Raw genomic sequence first — 27,216 nt, forward strand, 5'->3', positions numbered from 1 at the left:
TTGTTTTTCACAGAAACTTCCTCTTAGACACCCAGAACTCACTCAAGTGAGTATTCTATTCTATGTTCTAAGAACTCTAACTATGGTATTTAAGTGATAATGTATTGGTAGATTCTAGGCCTGTTCTTCTCTTCTCTATAAAACAGTTTCACATTCACTGAGTTACAATATCTTCAGTTCAAGTGCCCACAAGTTTTTATTTGTTTTCACAAACTTTCTTAGAGAAGAGGCACATGGACTTACATAATGTTTATGGTAAATAAAAAACCTTAATATTCAAGAGAAATAATTAAACAGAATATGTTAACATGATTTATTTTAATGTATTCTTGCTTCTTTCTCTTCTACTTGTACTTTAACATGTGATTGATGATTTGGTTTCATTTTAAACACTGAATCTTAAATTAGATACCTCTACCACACATTTCTGCATGAGCCATGAATTCTCCACTCTGTCCACTGATTGAACTAATACCTTTTTATTTATTTATTTTATTCTTTTCAGAATGAGCTAGACAGCAGAGAGGTAAGATTTTACTCCACCCCAGCCCCCAAACTTTTCTGTTAGCTGTGATGGATAATGAATGTCTTTTTCACTCCAATTTTATCTATCTTCATATGTGTCCAAGTACTCAGTTACTTGGATTACTCTCTCAAATCTCTTTTTTGATTAAATCTTCATTCAATTCCTCCTTTAACATTTTAAGCATAGACTTACTAAATCTCTAGGCCTCGTAAAAAAAGGAACCAAATAGAAGGTCTCTTTAGTTTTAAAAATTAGATCATAAAACTAGAACTATTTACCTTTTCTTCTACCATAAGAAATATGTTACTTTATCTAATTAAAATTGATAACGTGTTCAAATGGACAAACATGCTCCTTCTTTGATATCTTTCATTTTTTATCACTCACAATTTAATTTGACAGGAAGTTCTCAAAGAAAGACAGTTTCTCAGGTTTGCTCTGGTGAGTATTATCTTTTTACCCTTCTTAAAGACAAGCATTTTTCTGGGAAATTTACTTTAATTTTAGTTTATAAATGATTTTTCACTTGGCTTGATCAAATCTTCCTTTCGTTCAGTCACCCAGGCACCCACAAAGAATATCAAAACCAGATATTCAAATATTAAAGAGCTGTTTTAGTTAGTACCTTATGCATTTGCTTCTTTGCAAAACACTCATGGTTTTTTTGCATAACCTAGGTAGAACACAGAACTTCCAAAAACATTACGATGGAACATTTTTTATCTCTAAATGATATCCCTTCATGTGTTGTATTTTGTATAGTTTTATGACTTAATTGCCAAATAAAACACAAATAGAAATTTTACTTCAAAACCAGTATTTTTTTGTATTTTTTTATTGGAGTTCGATTTGCCAACATATAGCATATCACCCAGTGCTCATCCTGTCAGGCGCCCCCCTCAGTGCCCATCATCCAGTCACCCCAAAACCCCGCCCACCACCCCTTCCACTACCCCTTGTTCTTTTTCCAGAGTTAGGAGCCTCTCATTTCTGTAATCCTCACTGATATTTCCCACTCATTTTCCCTCCTTTCCCCTTTAATCCCTTTCACTATTTTTTTAAATTCCCCAAATGAATGAGACCATAATAATGTTTGTCCTTCTCGGATTGACTTACTTCACTCAGCATAATACCCTCCAGTTCCATCCACGTCGAAGCAAATGGTGGGTATTTGTCGTTTCTAATGGCTGAGGAATATTCCATTGTATACATAGACCACATCTTTATCAATTCATCTTTCTATGGACACTGAGGTTCCTTCTACGGTTTGGCTACTGTGGACATTGCTGCTATAAACATTGGGGTGCAGGTGTTTTGGCGTTTCACTGCATCTGTATCTTTAGGGTAAATCCCCAGCAGTGCAATTGCTGAAGACCACTATTTTAAGTTTGATAGGCAGCCCAACTTTGCTTGAGTGATTTTTAATGTAACTTTTCTTCTTTCTCTTTCTTTTTTTCTTTCTAGCCTACACCAAGAGAACTAAGAGAGGTAAGAAGATCTCCACAAAATATACCGTAGAGAAGCAAGTGTTGTGCTGTGCATTTATTGCCTTTTTATGGAAATAGATGCTCGGCTTATTGAACCAGACAGAAATGAGATCAAGAGAAGTCAGAACTATAACTAAAACAAGATGAAAGATAACAATAAAATGTAGTGGGACAATTTTTTAAAAATTATTTAAAGTGAATATTTTCATACAGCTTAAGCAAAGAACACTTAGCAAAGAGAAACTAATGTTAGAAGTGATATAGCAAGAAATATTAATACATTCATAAAAACATTTATTTTTTAACTTACAGCAGCACAATGCAAGGTACATTTTCTTATAGATGTTCATTCATTTATGTCCCTGTTCACAACATTGTTCTTTTCTTTTCTATCCCTAAGGAATACTTCAGTGAACTGAGCAAGGTTAGGAACACCAATGATATTTAAATGATTTTAAAAGTTTATCCTTTCAAAAATAGATTTTATAAAGTATTGCTTATAAGCAATACTTTTTTAGCTTCAATAGAGAGAACTTCTGAGAGAAAAACAGAATGAAGGAATCAAGGTATCAAAAATTTTCTTAAAATAGTGTGGCAAAAAATATGTAGTCTTGAAGTAGGAAAACTGTTTTAATTTAGAAAAAATTTAATTTTTCCATGGCATTTATAGTTTACTTGAACATTTCAGTCAGAAATTCAAAATAACTAATGAATTCTACTGAGAATTATAAAGAATACTGACTTTATTGCCATTACTTTATAGCTACAAGGAGACAAAACATTAGGATGGATGGATGGATGGATGGATGAAGGAAGGAATGTGTGCATGTATGAATACAGCTATGTGCTGGCCAATTGTTTGCACTTGTTGCTAAAGCTGAAGAAATGCCTCATTTGGGACATCACATAAAGGAATATATCTGCTCCAAGAATGTTTTACGTAGTCACAGTTGATTATTCACTTTATTTAAACATGAATTTTAAATTCTGGATTGTCTACTAGATTTTTAATAGATTTGGTATTAAAAGATGACACGGGTGTTTTTTTGTTTTTCTGATCACTTGGCTATTGCCTCAATTTTCTAATTTCTTGGCTATCTATTTTATTTAGTAACTATTATGTTACATTTGAATATTTATCATGAAACATAAAATTACTTCTCTTTTCCTAAGGTACAGGTCATGGAAGACCCTGAGGTAAGACACCTTTATTTTAATAAACACCACACTTACATATCATATGTAGTATATTCTGTATGCTTTATCTTAGCAAAACTATTTTCTCAAAGTGATTGAGATTTAATTTCTCAAACAGTCCTATTATATCCAAAAATGTACAATGCCATGCCGGATAAAGTTAAAATTGAAAGAGGGAATATGGCACTTGAATGCTAATCAATGGAAATATTGCTTATTTATTAAAATAAGAGCAAAAAGCAAAGTGTGCATGAATGTTCAAAAATGAACCATGAGGTTCCAACAAAAGCTTGCCTCTGCCATCCAGAGTATGAGCTCATTCAATTTTCAGGATAGTCCTTGGGCAGAAAAAATCTATTACAGCAATCACCTGGGATCGATGGGCTATGCTACCCAATCTAAAAATAGGGAAAAAACATCTGTTAGTCCATAATATATGGTTAATCGACTCTCCCAAGAGATGAACAGTCATTTGAATATTAAAATCAATCTTTTAAAATTGTATTTGGGAACAAAAATTATATCCATATATAAATTATAACATACATGACTTAGAAGGAAAACTACATATTCCAAAGGGTAGATGCTTTTAGAGCTAATGTCATATTAGCTCAATACTGAAATTGGTTGTAGTATTTTAATGTTTCCAGTTTATTCACATCAAAGTAGCTCCAGAGGTAGATGAGAATAAACACTGAACCCAGAACTCTGAGTAGCTCTGCTCAATAGAGCTTTTTCCTCAAGTTTCATTTTTTATCACAAAAATCCATATGTATTTTGCATCCTACTCCATCATATATCTGTGTTTATTTTAATAAAAACATTTTAAAATATTGGGTAAGTTATTATCCTCTTCCCACCATCTATTTTAAATAAAATTGACAATCCAAAAAAATGCATTACATTGGCCCTAAGCTTTTCACATCACTTTTTTCAAACCTGAAACCAAGACTTACCAACCCAGTATGAAAGTGTAGAACTTGTTTCCTTCCAATTCTAAAAGTCTCATGGTCAGTAACATTGGTTTTCTTTTTCTTAGCAAAGGCAATCCAGCAGCACTTCATCAAGCGAGGTAAATGATTTTGATGTTAATTCAATATCCCAATTACTTAGGAAACATTATGAAAGCTTATTGTACCATGAAGGTTACATATTTTATAAGTCTCATTGCACAAGGTGCTATGTATGCGGCTTTCTTTCAAAATTCTAACACATGTGAGTATCAACCCAACAGAAGTAAGAAAAGAACTATTTATCAGAGACAAAATTACAGAATTGTTTTTGGACAAACAATCATTATCTGGCCATCTGTGGTGTCCAAACATGTTTTTTTTTTTTCCTTAGTTATCTTGCCCTTAACAGATTTTAGCAGAACTCAATCTTGTCATTAAAAAGTATAATAATGACTGTGCTTCTAAATAATGTAAACATGTTATATCCTGTGTAAAAACCAACCAATTTTAGGTTAATTAATCACAAATTCCTTGTCCCTTGTTAGCCTAAAGAAAAACAGTAGCAGGCATAGAAGGTGATGAAGTCCTTTTATTAACTTTGGGAGACCTGCTTGCAAATTATAAAATAAAACCAATCCAGTTATGTGGGGTTTCTGTAAATTCAATAAAGGTGAATATTTTATAACCACCTTCAACATTCTGAATAACCTGCCTGGTGACAGCAGGAAGAAGGGAAAAGGAAATCTGGATATAACATGTTATATCAAATTATTTATTTTGTCTCAGTAATGCATTATTTTGTGGCTAAAAATCAGTTAACCAGTTATTTAGTAATAGTGTCTAGTTAATTAGTATTCTTACCTTAAATATAAATTAATAAGTCACAAAATTAAAAGTGTGCTTGTTTCTGTTTTTTTGAAGGAAGTTGTTCCCAATAATACTGAGGTGAGATATATTAAATTTAAAAAATACTAGTATCCTAAGATTTGTTACAATTTACTTAAACAACATATATGTATATGTTTTGTTTGTTTGTTTTTTTTTTAGCAGAGGCAGATTCCAAGAGAAGACATACTCTATCAACGCTATCTGGTAAAATTTCATTAAAAGTTTATCAAAGGCAAATGTACCAAGGAATAAGAATGTTATATTGGTAAATTATTTCTCCATCTCATTACCTGCTAAAATCTAATCCATAACGAGTTGTCTGAAGGACTCTAGTTATTGACTGATCCCTCTCTGAAAGTAACACTAACAACTTTTTTATTTCAGGTATTTAATTCATACTTTCAGCTGAATATTTGTATTACATAGCCTGCTTTAGATCTGAATAGACTAGTATTTAAATGACAGTCTATAGATTTGACCAGACTTGAATTTGCCCCTAAGTTTTACCTTTTACCAGTGTGTGATGTTAGACAGTTTACTTTTTTTTTTTTTAAGATTTTATTTATTGGGACACCTGGGTGGCTCAGTGGTTGAGCATCTGGCTTTGGCTCAGGTGTGATCCTGGAGTTCTGAGATCGAGTCCCACATCAGGCTCCCTGCATGGAGCCTGCTTCTCCCTCTGCCTATGTCTCTGCCTCTCTCTCTCTGTGTCTTGAATGAATGAATGTATGTATGAATGAATGAATAAATAAATAAATAAATAAAATCTTTTAAAAAATAAAGATTTTATTTATTTATTCATGAGAGACAGAGAGAGATATGCAGAGACATAGGCAGAGGGGGAAGCAGGTTCCCCACAGGGAGGGAGCCCCATGTGGGACTCGATTCCCAGGATCCCGGGATCATGGCCTGAGCCAAAGGCAGATGCTCAACCACTGAGCCATGCAGGCATCCCAGACAGTTTACTTATCTGCTATAATTCTTAATCTAAATTCTAAAATGACCAATAATAATAAATATTAAATGATGTGAGAGCAGTTTTAAAAATCCATGCATAAAGTAAATGATCAATAAATGTGGCCAACACCAGAAGCATCAACATTTTTTCCCTCAGTTCATCCAATATTTTGATTTCATTTGACCAAGTTTAAATCTTTGATCAGAAAGCAAAAGTCATTTCTAATTTTCTTAGTAATTCTGACACAAGATACTTTATAAGTAAAATTGCCTGAATACTCACTTATATCTGTATTTCAAGTTAAAAATAAGTTAAGAAAGTAGCTTTTGTAATGTCTTAAAAAATAATTGACGTAGTCCAAATTATTTGTGATAGAATTAACACTAAAGTACAATTAATAGTTCCTCATTCTTTACTTCTGGGAAAAACATTGTAGGATTCTAGCTTCATCACTTGATAATGATGGGATTGTACTGAATGGAACCCAAGCAACTGAGAATGTTTTTTCTTTTGAATAGGAACAGCTTCGTAGACTGAGCCAACACAACCAACTGCAGGTAGTAATATTTTATTTATAATACAAAATCAAAAAAAAAATAAAAAAAAATCATATTCTGCAGAACTAAAATACATTAAATTTTAAGTTGGATTCACTTTGAAAGTTGTATTCATCTTTCTCAAGAAATTACTCTAGCCTTGGTAGTTAACAACTGAAAGACTATTCATATGATTATCTATATATTTGCTATCAGAGCCATTTCTCTCTATTTATGCCTGGATTAATACTATCATATCCATAATTACTAACCATGGAGAAATTTACTTTGTCTAAATTCCACATCAAAACCTCTTACAGTCTCTCTGATGATGCATTATATTTAGGACTTTATCATGTGTTTATTTTCCCATGTCCAGCCCTGGTTGAGAATTCTATAAACATTCCTGCTCATGAAAGCACGGATGTGTCAAATAAACTTTCCATTTAAGGAAATAGGAGGAACCAGGAGTCCTAAACTTTCAAAACGTTTCTGTCAAACTCTGTAAGAAAGAATGGCCAAGTTGAGCTTGTCTCTGGACTTGTTTCCTTATGTATGTGAAATGGAAATATAGTTATTCTTGCTTCCCAGTGTTATTTGAATAATGAATTAACAATCTCCTACTCAGCTAGCCCTGAGTGGGGCTTGTAGCAAGTCCAATAAAATGCTCATTCCTTCTCCTCCTGTCTTTATTTCTCAGTCTCTATAGATTTTTTAAAATTATTTATGAGCGACATGAGAGAGAGAGGCAGAGACATAGGCAGAGGGAGAAACAGGCTCTCCACTGGGGAGCCTGATGCAGGACTCAATCCCAGGACTCCGGGACACTAGCTGAGCCGAGGCAGATGCTCAACTACTGAGCCACCCAGGGGTCCCTCTCAGTCTCTATAAAGTTTACTGTGCTCATGAACTTCTGACATTACGAAGGTCTTTTATCAAGAAGTGCATTTGAACTACAATATGGATAGATTAAAAACATAAATCAGCACAACCATTTAGTTTTAATCCTTTTGGTTATTATAAAGTCATTCACTTGGGAGGAGAAAAAAAAACCTTATTTTAGTTACATAAATCAACTTAATTAGTACTTTAGGGAAAAAGCCCTGTCCTAATTTAGCAAAATGACATTTTTCATTTTCTTCTCTTACCAATGTAGGAAAAGTCAATAATTAACTTAATTTGGACCCCAATTGTTACTCTTATATCAGTGTCCAAGTTGTTTGTGTTTAAAATAAAGTCCAATAAATTTAAATATATCAGTACCCTACTGAAATTTATCCTTAATGATCTAAGAAATTACCAGAATAATATATTTTATTATTTTAGCTATGATATGACTAAGCTATAAGGTTATAAGCAAGTATTATTATTATATTGGTCTTACAAAAGTGTTCATTGTATTTCATGGTTGTGTCCTGAGTGCTAAGCATAGTCATCCTCAAATATATGAAAGCACCTAGGAAATGTTCATTATTCATACATAAATAAAATCAATAGACTAAAACAAAATGTTTTCTCTTCCTTAGGGAGCTATCCATGACCAGGTAAGATTATTTATTAAATATAAAATATCTTAATATTTTCTTCATGTGTTATGTTTTTATAATACGTGCTTCTCTTTTTTTAACAAATATATCCCAAAAGAAAAATTGTTCTGCTAATCATATTTGATAATATTTAAAAATTTACCAAAGATCAAATTTAAATAAATGATTAATAAATAGCCATGAAGAGAAAATATGTAGACAGAAAATTGGTAGGTTATTTTCCCTCAGTATGTGAACTTTACAAATTCTTTATTTTTCCAAACTATAGTTTGATTTTTTTTTCTAAAGTGCAAAATAAGAAGTGTTTTGAAACTTTTTCATAATTCTGGCATAGAATACAGTTTCTCCTGAATTTCATGGATCATGCTATATTTATGGGCATGAATTTTTTAAAATTTTATTTTTTGTAAAATGAATGTATTGTACCAGATGTATAAGTAACTCAAAATGTGCTTTATTCACTTTTATACAGCAACAACTTCGCAGAGTGAATGAAAACAACCTCCTCCAAGTGGTAATATTTTGCTTAATAAATTGCACAGTAATAATATCCTGCAAAGTTTAAATGTGTTTGTTTTTAAATAGCCTCACACTTAGGAAGTGATTGTTTTCTTCTCCAATGGTTATTTTTCACTCCCAATTTCCACAATAATTTATATTCATTGATCTGAGAGATTAGAATTACTTGTCACTATTCTCTGGATGGGATCTGTTCTAGTCTGTCTGTTTTAGCTGATGTGAGAGCATTGTATTATAGTCATAAGCATTATGAAGTGTTAATCTCCTTGGTATATTAATTTCTCTTTTAACTTATTTCTTAATTATATATCTTTATGCCCATAATCTGTTTCTAAAACTCAGTTTCTATTAGGAATCTTGAACTCTCAAACTGGTAGACATACTTTTGTTTTAAAGAAACCATCTGGAGAGATACTGAACATCTCTGTAAAAATACTCTCTGATCTTGTTTTCTCATCTGTGAAATGAAATTGTCAGTAATACATAATAGATGCCAGTTTTTCCCCTGCCCTAAATTCCATTGATTCCACAGTGTTCCTAGGGATTCTGATTTCATTTTTAAGGCAATAAGTAGGTACTCTGTACTATGTGCTGCCATAACGGTTCTGATTCCTGTGAACAAGCAGGTCAATTCCATACTAGTTATGGAGCTCTCCAACCATTACTTGCCATTTAGTGAATCTTATAAAGGTTGCTGAAAATGTTTCACGTGTTTTAGAAGAAATTGACTTCAGGTAATATGATTGGCAAAATCAGTGTCACTGCCCAAGTCTCTAACATGAAAAGTATTTCAAATAGGTTGCTTCTTCCAATTTTGAAGCTTCATTCAGCCTTCAAAAGTAACTCTGACTCTTTTTCTTTCCAGAGATTTCACAGAGTAATCATCCCTTGTATTGCTAATAGCCATGTCAGAAATTAATGAAACAGTTCATTTTCAGAGATTCAAAACAGCAATTATTCATACCCTGTTGCTTTTCAATGTCTTTCCTTCCAGCCTTTCCAACAATTCTACCAACTTGATGCTTATCCCTATGCTGCTTGGTATTTTCCTGCACAAATCATGCAGTATATTGCTTATCCACCATCCTTGGACATCACTAAACCCATTGCCTCTGAGAACATTGAAAATGCTGATGTTGTGCCCCAGTGGTGGTAAGTTCATTTAAATTACTGCATAGTGATGTTCCTCCAAAAGACATAAAACAAAATCACTTACAGAATGTACCACAGAAACAGATGTAGAATCAACATGGCAAAGCAGTGTTTAGTGCCTCATTCTGAACCGGAAAATTGATAATACCTTCTGTGGCATCTATGGCTAACATTAATCCAATAGAATATGTGGAGCAGTGCTATCTATTCTATGAGTGAAATTCATTCTTGATGAGGTGGGAAAATAAGCTTTTCTCCAAAAAAGAATATGAAGAGTTCCGTTTTAGAATTCAGTTTTCTTCTCCTTGCACTTCTATTAATCTTTAAATGCCTTTCTTTTGGTTATACCCATGATATACATAAGAATAGAGCACAGGTTTTGGTATCCAGTAGTCCTAAATTCAAGTTCCAACTTTTTGCTTACTTAAAATAATAAAACAATGTTTATTTTTCATATCTCTGAAGGTGATTAAATATAGTCATCTTTGCAAAGTATAGTTCTGGGATAATAGACACAGGAAATAAGTAGCAGTCATTTTTTTGAGCTAATAAAATTTTATTGCTGACTATTTTGATCAAATAATTTTAATAATTTTTGTTCTTTCAGAAAAATTAAGAATTCTCAGGAACTCCACAATTATGGCTGTTGGTAAGTTTGGAAATTACCTGTCTAACCATTAATTGTATTTCCATTTGAAGGCAAAGTACAAAGATGATTGTAGGCTATATATATATTTTTTCTTTTTGTTGAAGTGTAGCTGCTTGTGTGTGAACACAGTAGCACTTAAATAATTACATTAGCTTAGAAATTTATAATTTTTTTTGTTTCCTAATCATACTATATTTAAACAGCAACTTAAAAATATCTAATTTTAACTAATATAATTTATAATATTGAAACGCCTATACAAATATAGAAGTGTGGATGTTACTAATTTTCTATGAAGATGTGACCTTGAGACTCAGGTGAACCCAACAGTTGTATCCAGTTCTTTGAAATCACTGCAGTAGAAATCCTTAGCAAGTGACATAGTGAAACCAAATGATCGTCTCTCAACAGGCAAATAGACTGAAATATCAACAGATTTTTTAAAATTACCTACATCCACCATATTGGAGCTTTTAATTGTGTGTTTCCTTTCTCAATGGTGGAAACTTCTTTTTCAACAGATCAAACTAAAGTAAATGATAAATTCTGACCCACATGAAAATTTTATCTTCTAATTGCCTGCCATATGTTTTATATTACTGCAAAGGAGAATACTATCTACTAATAAATTCTTTTCAAAACTTAAAAATCAAGAGAAATGGATATACTTATTAGCAACAGGAAAGCACAAATAACATTGTGAATTTTATCTTAAAATGAAGAGAAAATGACAGTTAAAATGTGCATATCATAAAAGTGTCTCTTCAACTCAAAATATGTAGTATACCTAACCACATATTTGTTTTTCTATTTGCAGATGTGACTGAAAATTCCATTCTCTAAAATTTTCCTGTCTTCCATGTAAAACCATCTTATCCAAACATTTAGACTATTATTTTAGAAAAAGATAATCCCAAGTTTTTGAGGTCTTTACTGTGTATTAAACAGAATATCATTATTTTCCTTAAAACCAAAATTTCTAACAGTTTATTGTCATGACATATGAAGGCCACTGAATCAGAGGGTATTGAAGTCTTTACTAAGTTTCTATTACGGAAATTTTGTTCAAAACTCTTTGAATTGCTTCTTCTGTGTCATCATTCCATGTAATTGTGTGCAGTGACTGAGATTTTTTCCTTTTCTTTTCAATAAATTACAATTTTAATGCACAGTCCACATTTTCTGTCTTTATTCCTATTCACCCGTGTTTACATAATCCTTTTAAGAATATATAGCATTTTGTTTTCACTAAATTTTATGATACTTTCAATCACATTTTAGTGAACATTAAAATGTCACTTCTGACTGATGCTGGCAAATTATAAACATGGTCCATGATCTTTCACTTGAAGTCAGTTGTTTGTAGAATATTTCCCATGAGTGTGGCTGCAGAGAGGACAGCACTGTGGCATTTGTGGGTATACTGGGAATTCGAAAGACCTAGTTATACGACTTATTTACACCATTAGGACCTATTTGGGCCCAACCTGCCTGATTATAGCTGAATTTATAGGTAGGAAGGTTAGTCATAATCATTTAAAGAGTTACCTAAGTACATAGTCACCTATTAGCTAAGTTGGGCTGTTCAGTAGCCTCCAGAGCCCAATGAAGAGCTCTTTCTCAAAATGACAATTGTTACTTGCTCTATTATCCTAAAAGCTCCACGTGAGATATACTTTTGGGGGTATACTCCAGATTCCCAACTAACCTAACATTCCATGACCCTTTTAGAACCACTGTATCTACCAAGTAATAACATACAAGAGAGAAGGCCTTCTGTACCGTGGCCTAAGCCATAAACTGCTCTGCATCCTACCTATAATATATATTATATACACGTAACACCCAAACATAAATTTTTTGCCTTGAAAATGAAAAGAAAGCCATTTAGAGACTGGGTCTTCTCCCTTTTCTCAGGGTTAAGAAGTACATGCTGAAACAGGTTGTTTTTTTTATCTAGAGAAGATTTGTCAACATACTCAGAGTACTGGACCTGCAGGAAGTTAATGGAGAGTACAGGCCCCTGTGTCTTCATAAAATTCATCTACCAGTTTCTGTCATTATGCCATTTCCCAAGCCCTCAAGGATACTGATTTTTCTGGTGTCATGAGTCCTAGAGAAATAAGGTCATCAAAGGGCACCTGGGTGGCTCAGTCTGTTGAGCCTTCAACTCTTGGTTTCCACTTAGGTCATGATCTCATAGATTGTGAGATCAAGTCCCATGTCAGGCTCTGCACTCAGTGAAGAGTCTGCTTGAAGATCCTCTCTCTGCCTTTTCCTTTGCTCTTTCCCTTTCTCAAGTAAATAATCTTTAAAGAAAAAATAAAGTCATCAATTTAATGAATGCATAATGATCGATGGAATAAAATAGTCATGTTTCCTGCAGACTAAACTGTGGTGCAAGACTAGAGTCGACTTGTCCTTAAAACTGTCCCATGAGGTGGAAGCCTCTGTTTGAAAGATAAAAAACAAAGACTAGCCATGTAACTAAAATATGCCTGCATAAAAAGATTTTTGTAAGAGACCCTCCCAACAAGTAGTTTTGAGATTCCTGGTACTGAGGTGTTTTGCTCAGTCAGCCTCTATGGATGGTTTAAGAGCTGGAGATAAAGTATATCCTGTGCTACCAAGCAGTGGGAGGACAAACAAGTTGCTCCTGAGATCTCAGCAACTTTTGTACTGTGTATCCTTCGCCTGCTGTTGCTGTCCTGTGTTTTTTGCCTGTCATAAAGCTGTTTTTATCACCGTATAAACTGCTTGGTCTTCTGAATCCTTTCAGCAATAAGAAACCTAAGATGATTGCATGTAATTAACAGAGGCTGCACGGAAGTACTGCACCTCTGAATAACATACAGAAAAAAATATAAAGCAGGAATTAATTTGCAAGTTCTCTCCCATCTCCTCTTTTCCATTTTTCAAATTTCACCCCATTAGGGGATAAAATCATACATACAGTAGCATGATACAGCTATTCCATGGCTTCTGAGGAAATGAGGTCCATTGGCCTAGTATGGAATTATATTTAAGTCCAGAGGCAGAGAGGTGATTATTTATACATTGAGGAAGCTCCACTTTCAGGGAAACAGAAGGTAGGAAGACACTAATGAAGGAATACATGATTTTACATGTAATATACACTTAAATTTTGAAAGCAACAAACAAGCAATAGAAAAACACACACATCAAAATGTATTATCACAAAGTACCCATCATACAGGTTAAGGGAAAGAAGATCACTAGAATCTAAAAGCACCACTTCATCACTTCATGTTCCCTCCACCCCTCAGATAACGACTAGTCTGACTTACTGTACTATAAATTAATTTTTCATAGATTCTAATATATAATATTTATAGGGTTGTACTATCTTGTATTGAATGTGTCTCTGGCTACCATCATTCAATTTTATTTATATAAAATTCATCCATGTTGTGCATCTGTGCTATAACTCATTCATGTTAATTGCAGTATAACATTCCACTCATGTTAATTACAGTATAACATTCCACTCTATTGTATATTACAATTTACTTACACAAAATACTGTTGATTCACATTAGTGTTGATTTTAATTTTGGATATTAAAAATAATGCTGCTAGGAGCTTAAGTACTTATTTTTAGTGCACAGAATATGTTATTTCTGTCAGCTGTATACCAAAGAGTAAAACCTCTAGTCACAAAATATGCCAATGTTTATCTCTGACAAAGACTGACGGAGTTTCCAAGGGCTTTGTTCCAGTTTATATTTACATTAGCATTGCTTAGCCCTCCTATTGTTTGTTTTTGCCAGCACTCAGTATGGCCAATTTTTTTTTTTCATTTTAATCATTCTGGTGATGTGTCGTGATATTGTATGGTAGCTTTAATTCGCATTTTCCTGAGGATTAATGATGTTGAGTACCTTTTCACATGTTTATTGGCCATTAAGAAATGGCCTTTGGTGAAGTCCTTATACAAGTAAAGCCTATTGCCTCTGTACTATTGCATCACTTTTTTCTCTTACTGAAATATGCCCAATTAAATTTGAGCAAGTTAGAGACGGATCAAATGAAGAATTAGGCTTGGCCATGCCAGATTTGGGATTAGGCCTAGAAGGCAAGTTGAGTATGTGAATTTGGTGTCAGGAAAGAATGAGTTTGGAGATATATATTTGAAAGCTTTCAACCCACAAATGGACTTAACAACATGGAACTAAACACTGCCAGTCAGAGTAAGGCTAAACCCTTAGGGTACTCCAACACTTAAAGGTTGGGAAAAAAAAATACAAGAAAGGAGACTGCAAAGAAATGGCTCGTGTGTTCAAAGAGAAGCCAAGGGTTTTAGTAGGTTTAAGACTTAAAATGAAGAGAAGTATGATATTTGCAAAAAAAAGGAGGTGATCATCTCTACCAAAAAACTCTGAGAGATTGGGTAAAATGAACACAGATTAGCAAGATAAAAGTTGTTGGTAACCTTGGAAAAAAAGTGATTTCCATAGGGTATAACCTTGATGGAAGCAGGTTAATGAAAGCATAATATATTTAGTATGGATAGTTTTTTTTTTTTTTTTGGATAGTTCTTTTGTAACAGTTGCCATAAGGTAGCCTAAAGGACTGGGAGGGGTTTGGAAGTGTACTGTCACAAGATGGAATTCTCTCTAAAAATGAAAGATATTATAATATGTTTGACTTACACTTGATTCTTAGGTGAGGAAATTCTGGGGGATGGCAAGAAAGATGGAATAATTGCTAAGAAGGAGTTACTGTGTAAACTCAAGGGGATGAGATTGAGTGTGCAGGTGAAACTGGTAGAGGGATAATTCATCACAATGAAACAATTATTCTGCGATCAGAGAAATTGGGTATCAGAGCCTCATATAAGTCTTATCTCTTGGGCATTACCAGCTAAAACCACATAATCTAGCTCATTCTGATTATGGCACTGTCTCTTATTGCTCTGGTGTAAGTGAAGTCAATAATGTGGAGCAATAGGGAGCAATTATCCTGTAACTGTGCAATGAACTATCATCTTAAAACTTCAATGAAACCCTTGAATTGCCTATTTTATAGATGTGGAAATTAAAGCTCTGAAGGACTGAGTAACTTTCACAACACCACTTAGCTACCACGTTGCTGAGCTGTGAATCAGCTTTCGCATTAGAAGCTTTTTTTTTTTTTTTTCCTACAGTAACCATGAAATCTAACATCCAATGGTGGTATGTTTGAAAGTGAAAGGCACAGGTGTACTGGGCAATGGCTGTAAACCAAGACTTTCTAGAGCAAGCACAGTGTATGATCACCCTATATTTTCTTCCACTTTTTGATATTCTTTACCATTCAATTCAAAGCATTCTATTCAATTTCAATTCTTCCATGGCTATTTTTAACACCAATAATCTTAAGGCTAGTTTAGGTTTGAAAAATTAAAATAACGACAGAAAAACTTAAATATGCCTAAAGGATTAATTTATTGAAATGACTGGTTAGGAAATAGATATTTAAATAACAACAAACATGATTGCAAAAACTATACATATTTTTCCCATGCTTATGTGTATTTCCAACTCAAAATTAAATTTCTATGGTATAATTGAATTAAAGTTTGGAAAATGTAGAGTTTATGAGCCAAATTCAGATTAAGATGAATGCCAGATGGTACATAAAATAAATAAAGAAACAAATTTTCATTTTTTTCCATGTAGGTTCATTTAAAAATTATTAATTTTTGGTAACATGATGCCAAGTGAAAAGATGCCACGTTTCCAGTCACAGTCAATTCTGTAGAATATAAAGCACATAAAGAATTAGTTATGTTAAAAAAATAGAATTTGTTGTGTTATATGATAGATCTATTCATCCTCCTCATTTGTAATTTTGGTGTGATTGATTTACAAAGCAAAATCTGTTACAAATGCAAAATGTTGAGACCAACATTAAAAGAATATAAAAATTCCTGTTTGATTAAATATCAGCTTAACTGATATTTTTTAGTAAAATGTAAAATGTCTAGTCCATCATGATCACAGACAGGTTTTTATGAATCCTAAAGCTATTTCCTCTCCTCTTTTTAAATCTCATACCTGGAATAATTAATTTTATTTTGACTCATGAATTAAAGGATAATATGTAAATTTTTAGATTTTATTTATTTATTCATGAGAGACACAGAGAGGGAGGCAGAGGCAGAGGGAGATGCAGGATTCCTGCAGGGAGCCCAATGCAAGACTTGATCTCAGGACCTCAGGATCAATCCCTGAGCTGAAGGCAAATGCTCAACCACTGAGCTACCCAGGCATCCCATATGTAAATTTAAATGAGATAAAAACAATGGAAGATATGAGGCCTAAATCAAAATGAGAATGAAAGTGATCTTTTTAAAAATCTCAAATATATTCATATAAAAGTAGGAGAAATTATTTTCAGTTTTTCCTAAAAATGATGATAATCAAGCATCAGAATATAAGCATTTGAATGCAGACCAGTCAAATCTGTCAGCAGCACATCATTAAAATTTGATACATAATTTCAGGTCAGCAGATAATAGTCAACCATTGAGACCTCCATGACACTTTGATCATTAATAAACAAGTTAGTATATTGATAAAACTTGTCACTATCTTGGACTTATCCAGGAGAATGAAATGTGAAAAGATATCTATAAAAATGATCAATCTAATCTTCAAAATCTGAAAACTTACCAAAAGTGAGGAGGGGACATTAACTTTGGAATTCTTTTAAACCTTAAGAATTCAAAAAAATAAAAATAAAAATAAATAAATATACAATTCACATTTTGGCACACAGACATTGACACAAAGACATTTTCCTTAAGAATTCTTTGAGTAATGAAATAATTATCACAATTGCTTACCAACTTATGTACATATGTCAAAAGCAAGATGTGAAATAAAGCATTTGCAGAATAGATATGCACAAGGAAAATTTCAAAAATGTAGAAAATAATAAACCTTCTTTATTCCAAGCCCAATCAGACTATAAAATTTAGTTCTAGCTTTAATAAGCTTTAATCCTCTTTATCTAGATTTTTAATAGATCAATCAGAATCTCCTGAAGTGAATTTTCCCAATAGTAACTTCTACATAGAAAATCAGAACAATTATATCAGAATCTTTGTGGGTAGGCTAGACATTGGGATTTTGGAAAGAAAAAGTTCTACAGGTTTTTCTATTATGTTGCTAATATTGATAATCACTGATGTAAACGACCCATTCATTTTTCATTTACTCTTTCATTCTAGAGCTGTCACTTCCTCTATCACCATATTCATGTCATAAGTGAGACAGCAGAATTAATAAGTTTGGACTTACAAGAGCAGAGTTGACAAGTGGGGCAAGTGGTTGAGTCACAGGTTGGGCCTGGTGGGTAGATTCCTGGTATGGCAGAAAGGCTTGTAGGGGCATATCTCTCTGGAGGTAGGGCACCACTTGCTGAGGAAAAGGCAAGACTTTGGGCTGTGGGATAGACAGCACTGACTGAGGAGTAAGCATAGGAGTCTGAGGAAGAGGCTGAGGGATCTGGTGCATCAGAGGCTGGAGCAGAGGAAGAGGCTGAGGGATCTGGTGCATCAGAGGCTGGAGCAGAGGCAGAGATAGAGGAAGAGGAAAATGCACATTTTCAAGATCAGCCACATTCAGGATTTGGCTGTCCAAGAAGGGTGTCACTGGAGATTTAAGAAAGGGCATTACTTTGTGCCTAGGAAAGATGTTTTCCTTAACTTTGGGGACTTCCATTATTTCAGGCTGAAGGAAAGGCACCACCACAGCAGGCTGAGCAAGAGGCAGGATGTTCTGTGGAAGGATAGCATAGTGGATGGGATCAGCATAAGGAGAGACTAGAGGCTGTTGCTGGAAAAGGGGGTGGATTTTATTCTGGCGTTCATCCTGGAAAAAAGGAAAAGAATCTTTGAGTCTATGCTTCATCTATAACAGTCATTTGTGAGGAATTAACCTCCTCTCTTTTGAACAATCATAATTGAGTAAAAAGAGAGAAAGAACATCTTTTTCTGATCTTGGTTGAGAAATTATTTTCAGTCAGGTGAAGACTAATGAGTAAAATGCTCATTGAGGAATTTCTCAACTCACTCCCTTCATAGGTGGAATCTACAGACCAAACTGAAATCAATGTTTGGAGATTTCAAGACTCGTTTCACCTTTTTCTGAATTGCCTAGATAGTGGTAGCTGTCCACTTTGGTCTTCATAGGCATAAACTTTTCAACATAATGTTTTGATAATAGACCAAATTGTGTTCATATAGTAAAGATCTATTTAAAAAGACTTAAAGGAGAACTCCAAGGTTTATTTGTTGCTGCTGCTGTTGTTTTAACGAAAATTAACTCTTGATTTATGGCTTAATTCAAGGACTTAACACCAGCCACCTTCTAGCCCTACTTCCCTTGGTAGAAGGTAGTTATCTTGAGTCTTTTGAGAGTCATCAGTTTGTAAATTCATTTTGATTTAGGAAATATTGGGCATAAGTTCCAAAAAAATACTTCACTGATAAAATAGGGAAGTTGAAATATTACAATTAGATAAATATGTTACCACAAATGTAATTTGATTAAATAATTTTATGTTGTCTAAGAAAATCCTTAATTTTAAGCAAGCTCTACTACTTAATAACTGTGATATTGTCAAACAGTTGCACTTATGTCTTCAATATATATTTTTAAAATATTTTATTTATTTTTTCATGAGGGACAGAGAGAGAGGCAGAGACATAGGCAGAAGAAGAGAGACTAAGCAGGGTTCCCGAAGGGAGCTCAATGCGGGACTTGATCCCAGGACCCTAGGATCATGCCCTGAGCTAAGGGAGATGTTCAATGGCTGAGCCACCCACGCATCCTTGTCTTAAAAATATTTTGACTTTGTCAAAACTTAATTTCCTCAGTGGCATTTGTTTTATTATCATTCTTTAGAGTGAATACGTACATATTTTGCATGTATTATATTTCATAATAATGTTAGAAATATAATTCTCAAGCATAAATTACCTCTCTTTGCTGTTGCTCCTCGTGTTTAAAATTCTCAAGTTTCTGCTAAAAACCAAATCACATGTAAAGAAATGTTACCATCTATAAAAATTAAACGTAGGAAATTTTGAAAATAAGTACATTTAAATACAAAGATGTTACCTTGTTGATGTGTGTAATAGATTCCTTAAGAAAAATAAAAATAAAATTAGGTTTAGTTTTATGAATGCTTCTTATTTATCAATATAAGTCAGGAAATGAAGGCATGTAATAGGTTAATGTGGACACTTTGATGATATTCTAAACTCAGGATAATTGCTGAAACTTATATGTTGCACTGTTCTGCATAAACTTATCATATAAAAGAAAAATGAATGCAGTTTTATAAGAAAATAGTGAACACAGTAACAAAAAGAAGTATTTAATAGATGTTAATTTCTATCACCATGCTATCTTCCTAGGTCAACAAATGATTACTTATACTCTATCTGATTCTAAAGAATAATATTTGTTGATAATATGAATTTTATCTTTTAATTCTTTTAATCATTCTTAGTTTACTTACTGTGTTTACACTTCAAATTAATTATAAGAAATAAATACCTCTCTTAAGGGTCTGATAACCTTGTAGAGAGGCAAAGTATACTGACATACTATTTAACTAACAGGTAATAACATATCCATAAAGAGTGGTGCCAAGGTAAATACCTACCTTATTCTCCCAGGCAGATTAAGACTATATACTACCTCTCACCATCTCTTATTTACTAAAGTGACTATTGTAATTATAAAAGGTGTCTATTTGCATGTCTGCTCACGTATTATATTGCAAGCTCTTTACTCTGGGCATCCCTCTTTTCCCTTTGTACCACAGCTCCTATTCAATGTCTGACCCACAGACAGTGCCCAATAAATATCAGAATAGGGAAATGAGGCCAGGGTAAAAACAGCTCAAGACAGAAAACAGGACTGTACAGTACATTAAAAAAAAAAAGAGGGGGTCACGATGACAATTTCAAGTAGTGAGACAATTTAGAAAGTGCTAAAATAGTGAATTCACCAGATATTTATTCTATCTTTATGCACATGCAATGGAAACAAAACATATACAATGGAAATTTACATCAAAACATGTCAAACAGAGCTGCATTGAAGTAATTGTCCTAATGTAGCACAATAGAAAGATAGCACAGCATTTTACTCTTCTCAAACTGGGGAATTGCCTCTGAAAACATTTTCTTACCTCACTGCTTGAAAGGCTTTCCACAGTCTGTAAAGAAAAAACAAATCTATCAGCAACCAGCTTTTCCTAGATCATTGAAGAATGTTAATATTTTATGGTTGGAAATTTTTTGTGAATAAAAATATCCTACCTCATTGGTTAGAGTGAGTTCTTCCTTCTGTAACAGAAAAAAATACCATTCTAGTTTCCATGGTTAACTCATTCTTAAACATTTTCCCTATATGATTTTTATCTTCTTTATGCAGAGCTATGTGTTTCACAAACTTGAGAAATAAAAAATGCTATATTGAAAGACTTGAAAGGTAGTTATTTTTATGTCTTTTATATTTAGTAACTTTATTGATATATTTTCTTCTTATGTGAATAAACGTTTTTAATGGCTAATAGAAAAAAATTATTATAATTTGTTTTAAACAGTTTATTATTATTACAAATATATTTATGATTATGATTATCGTGTGATACTCCATCCTCTCTCTAAATGTCTTTGGACAAACATGGGTAGAATTGGGCCCAGGGCCATAAGGTAAAGATACATATATTTTATTACTGGAATAAGATATATTTATCTAGGGTGCACATGCCTGCAATCATATTTGTGCAATATTATTATTGTCATGTTTATATCCATTTATTTTTGTTTTGTCTGTTTGCTTATCTGTCCATTTGCTTTTCTTTTTGGGACTGATAGCACAGTATATACCACTGTATACCATTTGACCCAAATCTGTGCTTCTATTGCACACTGTCAAAATAATGTGTCATGCAAATCATTTTCCAGGAAGTCAAAATAAATCTGTTGAAATTCTGCTTTATTTGTACTTTAAAAATGTTGAGGATATTCTTCTCTCCACATGGGTAGATACTCCATTCTATCCTAATTAGACATTTGCTTACCTCTCTTGCAAGAGCAAGAGCCACAAGGCAGGCAAGGATGAAAACCTTCATGGTTATCAGGTCCTGTCAATGAGGAAATGGAAGAATGGTAATACCTTGGTCAAGCTATTTTCTTAATTTAGCTAGGATTACTTTCCTTTTAAAGAAACTAAAGATAATATGTAATAAAAAAAACCCTGTATTTTAGAAAAAAATACTAATAGATGCTTTATCATACGGGCAAGGTCAAAATCTACTGTGGCTCTTTACTCTTACATGTCATTTTCATACCATTCATATTTTTTCATCCATTACCATTACCCTACCTCACTCTTTTTCATCTCATTCACAGCACTATAGTTGGGTTTTTGGAAGGACAGAAAAAAAGTTATAAATATTTACAGAAATATTTACTAATTGATTCATTTGTTCAAAAATATTTATTTAACATCTTTTATTGCCAGACACTATCTAGGTACTGGGTTGATAGCAGCAAACAAATGTCTCAGCCTTGATAAAGCCTCAGTTCTATCAGGAGGTAACTGATCAAAGAAAATGTATATGCAGATTATATTTTCTTTTATCTTTTTTTTTCTTTTTACTAAACCAATGGTTTCCATGAATATTTGTTTAGTCATTTCCATATAATAATGCCTCCTCTCTTTTGTGCACATAACTTTAGAGATTGTACACTGTATTTTTTTTTTCTGATTTCTTGATGATTTACCAAAGTGTCTGGTCCCCTTGCCCAATCCCCACTTCAAACAACCTCTTCTTGTAGTATAACATGATATATATGTTAAAGTTTCTAACCAAAATGTACTAAATGCTTGATTTTGTTGCATTTCTGTAATTGCTTGTACAAAATAATGTTTGTACCACTAATATCATTTGGCATACAATCTTCAATCTCAGATATTTAAACAAATTTCTAAACTAAAAATGTCTCATGAAAAAAGTCCCTAATTCATCTGCAAAATATCCCTTCCAATATTTGAAGTCTGAAAATTATTCTTACTTCAGAAAAAGATTTTCTTTTCTAGATCTTTCTCATGGGTACTATATAAACTTTAATTTTACTTTGCCTAAGAGCTTCAGAAGTTTCCAAATAATTTCTCATTGTCAGGACCCCCAAAAAAGAATATAGCATTCTATTAGAGATCATAATGTGTAGGAAGAATCTTATTTCATTTTCTATATTTTCTAATTAGCATTTTATATATTAATTTTTTTAGCCAGAACCTCATTTTTTACCAATGTATTCTATAGTATTCTTTCTTTCAAATCTTCTCTTTCTTTTGCTTTAGTTTCAAGTCATCTCTGTATCATCTAGAATTTTTTTCCAAAGTAAAAACATTTTCCCTTTAACTTAATTCTGTATTTTATGTCTATTTTAACAATATTTTGAGCTATTATAAACCAAATGATAAAGGGGGAGGTTGGATACACTAAATAAATTTGAATACATATTTCTGAAAAAATATTTATAAACATTTCAAGTAGTGCATATCCCCAAACAAATTCTGCAGTTTCTTGACTCAATATGCTACCTCTAAAACTACTTTTGGGTAAAAGTTTCCCATTAATTATTCATATCCCAAACCAACAATTTAAGTATATTTTCTTTTATTGCTTTAGTATGTTTAACCAACTTGGAAGATTTATTAATTCAAGAAGTAGATTTTTTAATATAGCTTATTCATTGGCTTTGTATTAAAAATGGTTATCATTATTACTACATTTTTTAGACTCATAAAACATTTGCACTCATAATTTTTATCAAATGTTCTTAGATCTTTCTATTTTTTTAACCTAGGTATTGAAAATAGTGTCAGTGCTATTTTAAATACTCTTATTTCAAAGATCCTATTTTAAGCAATTATTTTCTTCATATAATTTAGCCTAGTTGAAATAAAAGTGAAGAGAGAATACATAAAATTTATATATGAAATTCTTACCTTTTTTCCAAGGTGGAGTACAGAAAGTGAAGGGGAAGCTAAGTGGATGATGGTCTGTCTGCTTTTGTGGTGGTTTATATACTGTATTTGGTGGTATGCTAATTTTGCGGTTTGAGATAAAATCAACGGTCAGCTTCAATTCCAAGAGGTCCACATGATTAGAATATGATTTCTGCCTATTATCTGTCCCCAGAAATTCTGAGGAGCATTTTAACAAGAAAGCAAATCACAAGCCAATAAAGGAAATCTGTCCAGGAAATGTAATTGTCTAATAACTGGAAGACATTGAGGCTCTGGCCCAATCCACAACTTATTGTGGATGCAGTTAAGTCTCTTCAGCCCTCGTGGCTCCTCAAGATATTAACTGTGAGGGGATTTCTATATGAATATCAGACATACGAGGGACTTCACAGAGGCCACAACTTCACGCCAACCTAAGCAGTTGTTGGTGTTTCATGCTACAGTGGAGAAAATAACAAGATAACAAGTCCATGATGATAGTTTAGTCATGTAAGGCTAACTGCTAAGCTCCCAGAACTACTTGATTTGGGAAGAATAAATTTCTCACTTCAACATTCTGTACACAAGAGGAATAAATTTTCCTCTGTAATGAAACATCTTAGAAAAGGAATCTATCTGGATAGCTGGTACAGTGAAAATTCTTGGTAAATCTGTAACAAAAATTTTGTAAAATGTCATGCAGACTTATTTACCTGATAAATATTACCTTTTTCTATTTCAGGCATAATAACCTTTATTTTTTATGCTTACTATACCCCTATTCCAGGCACTATGTGTTTTACAGACATTATCTTGTATAATCTTTACAAAAATATCATGAGGTAGTTGTCCTTTCCATATTTTGGTTGAAGAAATTGAGACAAGAGATTGAGTAACTTGCTCAAATCATATTTTCGTTAATTGCAAAGATACCACTTAAAACTAGATCTGTCTGACTACATGTATTTCTGTTTGTTCATATGCAGTGTCCATGTTTTAACTCCTTTTATAAACTCTGTTATAAAACTTGTTCTTAATGTAGCATTTGTGCTTAAATGTGTAGGATTTAATTATGCTTGAATTGGAGGAGTGGGGCATTGGTGATGAGTGTGGGCAGGGGAATTGGTTATTAAAGAGCTGTGCTTTTAGTTAGACCTGAAAAGAATAAGTAGTATTTTAAGAAATGATAAAATGTGAATAAAGTATTTTGGCTGAAGGAAAGAGGAATTGAAGAGAAAAATACCACATTTGGTGGGATTTGTACTTCAGGATATGTAGAAGGCAGAGAGTATAAAACTACTATTGCAAGGGTTTGATGGAGTCAGATCATAATGCCTTTGAATTTCAATTATGCAGGGTGACATAGTTCACTGGAAATAAGGAAAGATACTAGAGATTTGAAAGAAGGAGGGATTGTGAAATTTCTTGAATTTTATGACTTTATGACACTATCTTAGGGTAGCCTAGTAAAGGAGCTATTATAGTAACATGTTAGTAACATACTATAGTAGTTGAAGACAGACATTATGATGACATCAACTAGAAAGATGGTACTGGGCATCTTAAGCACTGAGAAGACAAATATGTCATTAAAATATGAGAAATGCAAGAAATCAGGGAAATGAATGAATAACATATGCCTGGGTTTTGAAAAGTTAATCATGTTGTAAACCAAGATAAGAAGCCAGGCTGAAATTAGAAAGGCTTAAATCTTGTATACGGTAAGTTTGAAGGTATCCAGAAGGCTTTGCCACTTAAATGTGATGCTTAGAGTAGTCATAAGTACGTTATAGAAATTTTTTTCCTGACAAAGGAATAAATGAACTTCCCTAGGGAAAGTGTGCAAGTGAGAAAAGAAATTGTCTAAGACTAGAACTCAAGCGCTCCCTGTTATTCAGGGGCTGGTAGAACAAAAGCAAATAGGAGAAATACAAAGTATCGAGGAGAAGAGACTGAAAATCATGGAAGCCATGGGAGGAAATAGCTAGAAGAAACAAGTGGAATTAAGAGGAAAATGCCACACAGGTGGAACTAAGGTGGAAACAAGGAGGAGGTTTTTGGACACAGAGAGTCATTATCATTGAAACCATTGGGATGCACTGCAAGTGGTTAAAAAGCAAGTAATGTGGGAGGAATTCAAAGCAACACTACTCTTCTGAGATTTTAGAAGAGGAAGTAAAGACACCTGTGGAATGGTATCTAAAACAATAGGGACAACCAGAAACACAGGAAGATAGTTTTAGGATCAAGGTTTGTGGTTCAAAATAAAGAGATCAATGGTGAGAAAGCTGAAACACACCAAAGGTGTGAGAATAAATTGATGAAGCAAATTCTGATAGATTTGGGGCCACAGCCAAAAGAATTAGGCCTGCACAAAATGCACCAGTTTTCCTGACACAGAAGAAGCGGAAAAGAAGTCAATATAATACATACTTTGAAATATAGGGCAAAGAATTTCAAATTAAATGATTTTAATTTTTAGATGTGGTTAATTTTAATTTTAAGATGTGGTTCATCTTAATTTTAGGATGTGGTTCTCAACAGACAGTGAGGCAAGCGGTTATGGGTTTGGGATATTTAAAAAAGAAGAAAATTCTGGTTAATGTGAAAATTAAAAATGAACAAAAGTATCCATATCAGTAATACATTCATTCAAACCCTTTTTAGTGTTTTGGTTTATTACTACTCAACTACTGGCCTCTCTGCCTTCCTAGCTCAACCAATACTTGGTGGTTAGTCATTTCAGCCCAAACACAATCAACGCCCCCCCTTCACCCAAACAATACTCTTGACCTATTGATATTATACTGCAACCATCTTGCCATACATCTACTTGGGTAAAGAAAACAATTTGATATCTAATATCATCTAGATATTACCTATTATCTATTCTGTAGACAATGGGGATTTGTTGAAGGGTTTTAGGTTGGAGATAACAGTAAGAGAGTACCTACTTCTAGAGAACGAATGCTAGCTGTACACTTTTATTAATACGGGATTGCTCAGGTTTGGGTTCATATCTTTTGCAGTAAGTCAAAGTTTATCAGCTAATGCTTGTGAAAGAGCAGAAGATGGAAGGAAGACAGGAAACAGAAGCGCAGAGAGGAGCAGGATTTGCCAGAAGTGCTACAATATAGAGTCTGCAGCAAACCTCAAAAGCACTTAATATGTACCTACTTAGAAAAGCAGTCCTCAAATTTCTTTACTTCCTTAGTGGTTGATGTTCATAATATAATTGTCTAATTGTGTATAAAGCTACTTATTTTTACAATGTTCTTTTTTTCTCATTACTGATAGTAGATATATTCAGGCCTTAAGCACAGATAGATGCCCTTTACAAGTAAACAAGAAGGGTATTAGCATAATGATTATGTAACTTGCATTCATACATATCATGCTACATGTAGGAGGGATGAGAACACTCCCGATTATTGCTTATGTTTTATATTGCTTAGAAAACTTAAATCAATATCTACTGTGTATTTGAATTATTTAACTAATATGCATTCTAAGACTATTTTCATATTAAACCAGGAAGAAGCTATGAAAATAAATGATGAAATGACCCTAAAACTATATGTCCAAGTAGAAAAGACCTTGGCTGCCCAGGGTGCTCTTATGTATTAGCCCTCAGTTGCCAAGGCCACTGGCAAAAGAGTGTAATTACTAAGAAAGGAATAAAAAAGCAAGCATGCCATACCCACTCAATATTGCCTTTGTGTCTTCTCAGCAATATGCTGTCTGTATTGTGCAATAAA

General features: G+C 33.2%; 2 protein-coding genes across 6 annotated transcripts in view; one reads left to right on the plus strand and one right to left on the minus strand.

Annotated features, from left to right (window-relative positions):
• The first annotated feature begins 93 nt into the window (after nucleotides 1-93).
• CSN1S1 (casein alpha s1) lies at nucleotides 94-11,578 on the plus strand. Of its 4 annotated transcripts, none has more exons than XM_077846636.1 (15): nucleotides 94-255; nucleotides 506-526; nucleotides 929-967; nucleotides 1,991-2,014; nucleotides 2,414-2,437; nucleotides 3,187-3,210; nucleotides 4,250-4,282; nucleotides 5,085-5,108; nucleotides 5,211-5,255; nucleotides 6,528-6,566; nucleotides 8,072-8,089; nucleotides 8,565-8,606; nucleotides 9,606-9,763; nucleotides 10,371-10,412; nucleotides 11,230-11,578. In XM_077846636.1, coding segments are annotated over exons 1-14 (501 nt in total). In that variant the 5' UTR covers nucleotides 94-246; the 3' UTR covers nucleotides 10,372-10,412; nucleotides 11,230-11,578. The 4 variants fall into 4 exon arrangements, with proteins under 4 accessions (XP_077702762.1, XP_077702763.1, XP_077702764.1 ...); XM_077846637.1 differs by having other exon boundaries at nucleotides 5,214-5,255; XM_077846638.1 differs by lacking the exon at nucleotides 2,414-2,437.
• A 4,360-nt stretch (nucleotides 11,579-15,938) lies between these two features.
• CSN2 (casein beta) overlaps nucleotides 15,939-27,216 on the minus strand; it is a 67,541-nt gene continuing 56,263 nt past the window's right edge. For both annotated transcript variants that reach the window (XM_077848242.1, XM_077848243.1), the window contains exons 2-9: nucleotides 21,522-21,584; nucleotides 20,755-20,781; nucleotides 20,625-20,651; nucleotides 19,544-19,567; nucleotides 19,403-19,447; nucleotides 17,720-18,292; nucleotides 17,090-17,131; nucleotides 15,939-16,169 (exon numbers count right to left, since the gene is read on the minus strand). In XM_077848242.1, the coding sequence (XP_077704368.1) occupies nucleotides 17,126-17,131; nucleotides 17,720-18,292; nucleotides 19,403-19,447; nucleotides 19,544-19,567; nucleotides 20,625-20,651; nucleotides 20,755-20,781; nucleotides 21,522-21,572 (753 nt within the window). In that variant the 5' untranslated portion in view covers nucleotides 21,573-21,584 and the 3' untranslated portion in view covers nucleotides 15,939-16,169; nucleotides 17,090-17,125. The remainder of the gene's footprint in view (nucleotides 16,170-17,089; nucleotides 17,132-17,719; nucleotides 18,293-19,402; nucleotides 19,448-19,543; nucleotides 19,568-20,624; nucleotides 20,652-20,754; nucleotides 20,782-21,521; nucleotides 21,585-27,216) is intronic.

Source organism: Canis aureus, chromosome 14, assembly GCF_053574225.1.
Source record: "Canis aureus isolate CA01 chromosome 14, VMU_Caureus_v.1.0, whole genome shotgun sequence".
In the NCBI taxonomy this organism is placed as follows: domain Eukaryota; kingdom Metazoa; phylum Chordata; class Mammalia; order Carnivora; family Canidae; genus Canis; species Canis aureus.